The sequence below is a fragment of the Mesoplodon densirostris genome, chromosome 12 (assembly GCF_025265405.1).
Source record: "Mesoplodon densirostris isolate mMesDen1 chromosome 12, mMesDen1 primary haplotype, whole genome shotgun sequence".
NCBI lineage: Eukaryota > Metazoa > Chordata > Mammalia > Artiodactyla > Ziphiidae > Mesoplodon > Mesoplodon densirostris.
This window is the reverse complement of record NC_082672.1, coordinates 54,030,320-54,038,802: the sequence shown is the minus strand read 5'-3', so window position 1 is coordinate 54,038,802 and position 8,483 is coordinate 54,030,320. Positions and strand designations below refer to the sequence as shown.

The 8,483-nt window shown below is 42.5% G+C and overlaps 1 protein-coding gene across 1 annotated transcript; it reads right to left on the bottom strand.

The window, feature by feature from the left end:
* Positions 1-2,854: 2,854 nt before the first annotated feature.
* Positions 2,855-4,486, bottom strand: LOC132500206 (cleavage stimulation factor subunit 2-like). The gene is given in 3 exon segments (XM_060115147.1): positions 2,855-3,063; positions 3,066-3,552; positions 3,554-4,486. Coding segments are annotated over 3 exon segments (1,629 nt in total).
* Positions 4,487-8,483: the final 3,997 nt, after the last annotated feature.

Genomic DNA, 8,483 nt, shown 5'->3' with positions numbered 1-8,483 from the left:
CAACAGCACATTAAAAGGATCGTACACTATGATCAAGGGGGGTTTAATCCAGGAATGCAAGGATTCTTCAATATATGCAGATCAATCAATGTGATACACCATATTAACAAATTGAAGGAGAAAAACCATATGATCATCTCAATAGATGCAGAGAAAGCTTTCGACAAAATTCAACACCCATTTATGATAAAAACCCTGCAGAAACTAGGCATAGAGGGACCTTTCCTCAACATAATAAAGGCCATATATGACAAACCTATAGCCAACATCATTCTCAATGGTGAAAAACTGAAACCGTTTCCTCTAAGATCAGGAACAAGACAAGGTTGTCCACTCTCACCAGTATTATTCAACATAGTTTTGGAAGCTTTAGCCACAGCAATCAGAGAAGAAAATGAAATAAAAGGAATCCAAACGGGAAAAGAAGAAGTAAAGCTGTCACTGTTTGCAGATGACATGTAACTATACATAGAGAATCCTAAAGATCCTACCAGAAAACTACTAGAGCTAATCAATGAATTCGGTAAAGTAGCAGGATACAAAATTAATGCACAGAAATCTCTTGCATTCCTATACACTAATGATGAAAAATCTGAAAGTGAAATTAAGAAAACACTCCCACTTACCACTGCAACAAAAAGAATAAAATATCTAGGAATAAACCTATCTAAGGAGACAAAAGACCTGTATGCAAAAATTATAAGACAGTGATGAAAGAAATTAAAGATGATACAAATAGATGGAGAGATATACCATGTTCTTGGATTGGAAGAATCAACACTGTGAAAAGGACTATACTTCCCAAAGCAATCTACAGATTCAATGCAATCCCTATCAAACTACCACTGGCATTTTTCACAGAACTGGAACAAAATATTTCACAAATTTTAGGGAAACACAAAAGAGCCCGAATAGCCAAAGCAATCTTGAGAAAGAAAAATGGAGCTGGAGGAATCAGGCTCCCTGACTTCAGACTATATTACAAAGCTACAATAATCAAGACAGTATGGTACTGGCACAAAAACAGAAATATTGATCAGTGCAACAGGATAGAAAGCTCAGAGATAAACCCATGCACATATGGTCACTTTATCTTTGACAAAGGAGGCAAGAATATACAGTGGAGAAAAGACAGCCTCTTCAATAAGTGGTCCTGGGAAAACTGGACAGCTACATATAAAAGGATGAAATTAGAACACTCCCTAACACCATCCACAAAAATAAACAAAAATGGATTAAAGACCTAAAGGTAAGGCCAGACACTATCAAACTCTTAGAGGAAAACATAGGCAGAACACTCTATGACATAAATCACAGCAAGATCCTTTTTGACCCACCTCCTAGAGAAATGGAAATAAAAACAAAAATAAACAAATGGGACCTAATGAAACTTCAAAGCTTTTTCACAGCAAAGGAAACCATAAACAAGACCAAAAGACAACCCTCAGAATGGGAAAAAATATTTGCAAATGAAGCACCTGACAAAGGATTAATCTCCAAGATTTACAAGCAGCTCATGCAGCTCAATATCAAAAAAACAAACAACTTAACCCAAAAATGGGCAGAAGACCTAAATAGACATTTCTCTGAAGAAGTTATACAGCTTACCAACAAAGGCATGAAAGAGTGCTCAACATCATTAATCATTAGAGAAATGCAAATCAAAACTACAATGAGATATCATCTTACACTGGTCAGAATGGCCATCATCAAAAAATCTAGAAACAATAAATGCTGGAGAGGGTGTGGAGAAAAGGGAACCCTCTTACACTGTTGGTGGGAATGTAAATTGATACAGCCACTATGGAGAACAGTATGGAGGTTCCTTAAGAAACTAAAAATAGAACTACCATACAACCCAGCAATCCCACTACTGGGCATATACCCTGAGAAAGCCATAATTCTAAAGAGTCATGTACCAAAATGTTCATTGCAGCTCTATTTACAAAAGCCAGAACACGGAAGCAACCCAAGTGTCCATTAACAGATGAATGGATAAAGAAGATGTGGCACATATATACAATGGAATATTACTCGGCTGTAAAAAGAAACAAAATTGAGTTATTTGTAGTGAGGTGGATGGACCTAGAGTCTGTCATACAGAGTGAAGTAAGTCAGAAAGAGAAAAACAAATACTGTATGCTAACACATAGATATGGAATCCAAAAAAAAATGTTCATGAAGAACCTAGGAGCAAGATGGGAATAAAGATGCAGACCTACTAGAGAATGGACTTGAGGATATGGGGAGGGGGAAGGGTAATCTGGCAGAAAGTGAGAGAGTGGCATGGACATATATACTCTATCAAATATAAAATAGATAGCTAGTGGGAAGCAGCTGCATAGCACAGAGAGATCAGCTCAGTGCTTTGTGACCACCTAGAGGGGTGGGATAGGGAGGGTGGTAGGGAGGGAGATGGAAGAGGGAAGAGATATGGGGATATATGTATATGTATAACAGATTCACTTTGTTATAAAGCAGAAAGTAACACACCATTGTAAAGCAATTATACTCCAATAAAGATGTTAAATAAAAAAGTACAATACTGCAGTAAGGGTAGAACACATGTAAGGTTTCACCCTTGGTGTTCAGCCTTCTAAAAGCAAAAAGTCATGTATATCAATCTACAATATACTAAAATTGTGTTCAAAGTTTATTTCACGTCACAGAAAACATATAAACTAAGACAACAGAATGAACTGATTTTGTTCTGAGAGAAGGTGATGGGAGTCGCCCACGTGGCACCAATTTGAGTCATTCAAAGGGTAGGATGTAGAAATCATCTTTTTGCAACACTTCAACCCAGTTACGGAATTAATTTCCAGATGTGTCACCAGGTAGTTTTGAAAACATTTTAAGGCGCTCCAGTAGACATCTGTATTTGTTCCTTGAAGATCAGGATACTCTGCCTCTGCTCAGGAGGAAGCTTGGTTGTGACTTGGTTCTGGCCAGGACTAAAGCCACCAGGCTGGCCTCCACCCTGAATGCTCACTTCTTGCATGACTGGGACATGTCTGGATCCCTGGGGGCCAACTGCCCCCATATTAATTGGACTGGGACCTGGATTCCACTAGGTATAGGGCCTCTAGGGCCTGGGACTGGCCCCCTTGTATCCATGCTTCTGGCCTCAATCCCTCTGACTTCCACTGCACGGGCCTCCATTGCACGGGCCTCCATCGCGTGGGCTTCCAATCCTCTAACATCTAATCCTCTTGCCTCCATGGCTCGTGCCTCCATCCCTCGTGCATCTATGCCTCGGGGATCTCTTCCACCTCTGCCATCCAATGGTGGACCCCTCTGATCTAGCATGGGTCTTCTTGACTCTGCCATTAGAGGTCTGGGCTCAGCTAATGGCTCTCCCCTCATCTCATGTGGGGGTGGGCCACAGCTGTCAGGGCCAGGGACATGGTGCATGGGCGGACCCTGATAAGGTGGTCCCAGGTAACCTCTAGGCTCTACCTCTCCAGTTACAGAAAGCAAAGTGCCTCTGCGTGGGTCATTTGGAGCGTTTCCCAACAGACCTCGAGGAGTTGGGACGTTGGCAGGTGGCAGGCAAGGGCCCACGCTGCATAGCTGCTCTGGGGTCTTGCATCGGCACTTGTCCCCACTCCATGGACACTGGTCCACTGCCTGGCATTCCAACCTGGGCCTGCATTCCTCCTCCAGGCGCTAAGGAACCAGGGCCAGGTCCTGTTACGGTCGCTGGTATCTGCCCTGGTGCTGCAACTTCAGCCTGCAGAGAAGCTTGCATCAGAGGAGGTGCGCCATTGACATGCATTCCACTCAAAGACTGGGCCTGAGGGGCCCGAGGATTCTGTTGGTTTATTGACACACTGGATCCTGAGCCAGGTCCAGCGCTGTGGACTGTCTGAGGGTTGCCTGCAATCAGTGTTGGGATATGTGTCTGGCGATGCAGAATTTTCAAGGCAATTTCTGGATCCACACTTCTCATCACTACCTGGGCTTGTAGCAAAGCATAAGCCAGTTGAGGGTTCTGAAGCAACATGTTCCGTGCTTCCCGAGGACTATTCTGGACACAGAGCTTCATTTGTTTCATCAGCTCAAACATCTGCTCTGGTGGAAGACTGGCAACTGCTTTGCTAACGGACTCAGGGGCATCCTCAGGACTGATGGTCGCCCCATAAGGTGACTCAATGACAGAGGCACCAGTGCCAGGGCTCTTCAGCTCTTCTTTGCTCTTTTTGCTGGCAGCATTGTCCACTCGAAGTGCTCTCCCACTGAATGCACACCCATTTAGGTTTTGCATGGCCCTAAGTGCTGTCTCCTGGCCTTGGTATTCACAGAAGCCACAACCTTTTGGCTTTCCTGTCTCCCTATCATATACCAACCTGAAACTAACAACAGGCCCAACCTCAGAAAAGATGTCCTTTAATTGCTCTTCAGTAGCCTCATATGGAATGTTCCCCACAAACACCGAATGGAGAGAACCAGCCACCGCAGGGTCTCTCACAGTCACACCCGCCATCGCTCTCTATCCATTCCTCTTTGAAGGTTTGCCACTACTTTGGAACTGTGCCTTGCAGGCAGGACCTGAGTCCACCCCTTTCCTGGACCCCCAGAACTGTCTCTCTCTCCTCTCCACATTCTCCATCACGTCATTATTATTATTTGTTTTTGAAGCTGGAGGCAGTGGAAGGGGGACCTGACAATTGCCTGCTTTCTCCACTTGCTCTGTCTGTACCTGGGAATCCCATTCTTTATTTCCCTCTCCAAACTTTCTCCATTCAGCTGAGTGTTTAGGCCTTTGGGGAAAAAGCACAGTGGCTGATGCTCTACTCATGCTTCACACCTGGCCTCAACTCTTCCCTGAGGCCATGAAGTTTGGGCCAACTGCCTTCTCGAATGGGATAAAATGAAGAGTAGGGAAAATATAGGAGAAAATATAAGCTAATATCTCAAAATAGGCTCAAAACCAACAAATATTTAGGAAGTATGAGAATCATCTTAAGTCTGAAGGGGCATGGGAGTGGGGTGGAGGGTGCCGACCCAGTAAAAGAAATTGTCCCTATCCCTAAGAGCTCACAATTTATTAATAACTGGAATAAAAGACAAACAAAACTAATATGTTTGAAACTGTCAGAGAACAGCAATGCCAAACTGTGCAATAGGAAATCAGAGAGGAGAGAACTTAGAAAGAGCTGAAGTAACAGTAATATCAAAGTATTTTAATAATATCTACTGCCAAATTAATTAGATATTACCAACACAGTTCAAAGATATATACTAAGCATCTACTGTGTACCAAGCGGACTACTAAGCACCAGGAACACATAGGGAGCATAATTTTATCCTCCAAGTCAGGGGTGGGAGCTGAAGATGGGGAAGAGAGAAGGAAGAGACACTGGAAAATACTTTTTAAAGGATGCAATTTTGAGCTGGGTATTAAAGAGTAGAATTTTGCAGTGGAATTATAATTAGAGAAAACACTGTGTGCAAAGACAATGATAGAAATGATCCAGTTTTGAGCTCTTCCTTTCCCCTCAAGCTTGGGGGTGAGTCTTGCTGGGAAAAAGAAACAGCACCAGTAGAGGAAAGGGATTTTTTTCATCAAATACACCTTGGCTAGAGGCTTCCTCATGGAACATGAAGGCGTGGGAAGGGGCTAGTTCAGATTCCCTTATATAGATTGAGGATGAGAGTTGAAACAGAAACCATAGCTTACAAAATGGTCTGCACTATGACTAGTAAAACAGGTAAATGACTTAAGTTCAAAACTGTATATCTCTTTGTTTAAATGCATATGTTCCAAGATAGAACCATAGAATGATGTAACAATAACTCCGAAAAGGTCATATGTTCTAAAACTGAGACCACTGACTGTTCCAGCAACTTGCCTGGTTTACAGATTCTGAATAATCCATGCCAAGACCATCTTGTGACTAATTCCAGCTCCCAGGTCCTACAAAAACCTTACCCTAATCTCCCCAACTTTGGACTCACTCCCTGGTTTGTACTGTATTTGACTCACTCTTCTGCTTTGCATTGTCTTTTGCTGCAGGCTAAATCAACCTTTTTTTTTTTTTTTCTTTTACTACAGGTGTGTGCCAGTGGTCTCTGGATGATATTTTAACAAATCAAGGTCCCATCAAGGTTTGTCAGAGACTCTTGCTGCTGTAGAGCTGGACTCTTACAGATAGCCATACCTGGGAGCCCTAATTCTCCACCCCCTAAAAGCCACTCTGCCTGTCCTGACAAACCGAGTCTCTCTACCAATGTGAGCTCCAAGTCTTTTGTTGAGCCCTTCAGCATTGGGTTTATTTTGTTTGTCTTATGGATACAATCTCCCAGGACTTTTTGGTAATTTGATCATATTTGCACTCCTTCTTGAAGTTCTGCCAAGTATAATCAATCCTTTTATACAACTCTTCCTCCTGTCTGAGGTCTGTGTAATGGCAATTCTGTGGAACATCTAAGAGATTCAGAGGGCAGGAGATGGGCTTAGGTCCAACAAATTTGCACTGTGGTTTGGCAACTGGTGATCAGATATCACAGTTTCCTGGGAATTTTTTTGACATTTTTTGGGAGCTGAATATTTTTTGAATCATTTGACGAGGTAGGTCCTGTGTAGCAGAACCTAATACTCTGGCAATCATACGTATTTTGCCTGCAACATGGACAAACACTAAGACAAGGATCATTACTCAAATTTGAAACATATTTCATATGTCCCATAATCAATCTGGATTTCTCTCTCTGGGGAAAGCCAGCTGCCATGTCATGAAGACACTCAAGCAGCCCTGTGGAGGCCCATGCAGTGAGGAACTGACACCTCCTGCCAACAGCTGACATTAACTTGCCAGTCATAGGAGTGGCCACCTTGGAAGTGGATCCTCCAGTCAAGCCTTTAGTCCTATAGCCTTAGCTGACACCTTGACTGCAACCGCATGAGAGACACCAACCAGAACATCCTGGCCAAGCCACGCCCAAATTCTTGACCCACAGAACTCTGTGCTAAAGGAAATACATGTTTGTTTGTTTTAAGTCCTTAAGTTTGGGGCAATGTGTTTTATAGCAATAGATAACTAATATCAAGACAGACCATGAGTACAATAGATAGCTAATTTCAAATGGCCTTTTCATTTAATTTGGACACGGATGGGTTATCTTTGCCAGTGTCTGTAAGATTAGTCCCACATCTGCTAATTGTCCAGGGCAATGGTTTTAGAAGTACCACGACCATTAGACAGGAGTGTCTACTAACAATTTAGACTCTTGAACCAGCAAAAAGCTAAAGTACTGCTCTTTACTGAGATTTTGTACTATTCCTTCCAGAAGACTCAATTTCTGATTATCACCGGAGCCTTTGGGTAATTGTAAGGAAGAAGCAGGAATCCCTGTGGATGATAAGTATGGTAGTTGACCTTCAAGATGGCTCCTAGTGATCTCTGATTCCTGATAATCATGTCATTATGTAATTTTTTCCCTTTGAGCACAGACTGTATCTAGTGACTTGCTTCTAAGTTATAAACTATAACAAAAGAGATGGGATACTGTTTCCAAGATTAGGATACAAAAGCACATGGCTCCCATCTTACTTGCCTCTCTCACTCTCTTACTGGCTTATGCAGAGGGAAGCCAGCTGCTTTGTTGTAAGCTGCCCAATATAGAGAGGCCCACTTAGCAAGGAAATGATGTCTCTGGCCAAGAGCCAGCAAGTCCACAAGGAGCTGAATTCTGCCAGTGAGTGAACTCAGAGGAGATCCTCCCCCAGTTGGGGGCTCCAGTCAACACCTTGATTGTAGCCTTGTGAGAGGCCTTGAGCCAGAAGTATCCAGCAAAGCTCAGATTCCTGAACCACAGAAACTATGAGATAATAAATGTTTGTTGTTTTAAGCCAGCAAGTTTGGGGATAACTTGTTACATAGCCATAGATAATGGATAGATAAAATAAGATTAAATTATTCTGGTTAATTTTTACAATAAAAATTATGATATGATTTTATATAATTATATATTATTATATAACAATATTAAAAAGGAGGTTTTCCTCTTCTATTGAAGTTTTTTTTTTTTTTTTGGCGGTACGCGGGCCTCTCACTGTTGTGGCCTCTCCCGTTGCAGAGCACAGGCTCCGGACGCGCAGGCTCAGCGGCCATGGCTCACGGGTCCAGCCGCTCCGCAGCATGTGGGATCTTCCCGGACCGGGGAACGAACCCATGTCCCCTGCATCGGCAGGCGGACTCCCAACAACTGGGCCACCAGGGAAGCCCTCTATTGAAATTTTATACATAATCAGTTTTATAGAAATTTGGTCACTGATTACCCTGGGAGTAAGATTATATTATGGACAGTGAGGACACCGGCAAATCATTAATTTAACTCATAAAGTGTATTATAAAAAATGTCACTAGTTGACAAGGACATTTAAACCTCTAGAAAAAAAGTATTTTTCTCTCATTATCCTATTGACAATTATTATCCTAGTTTTTGTGCATGAGCATGAGTATATCTCTTTCAAACAT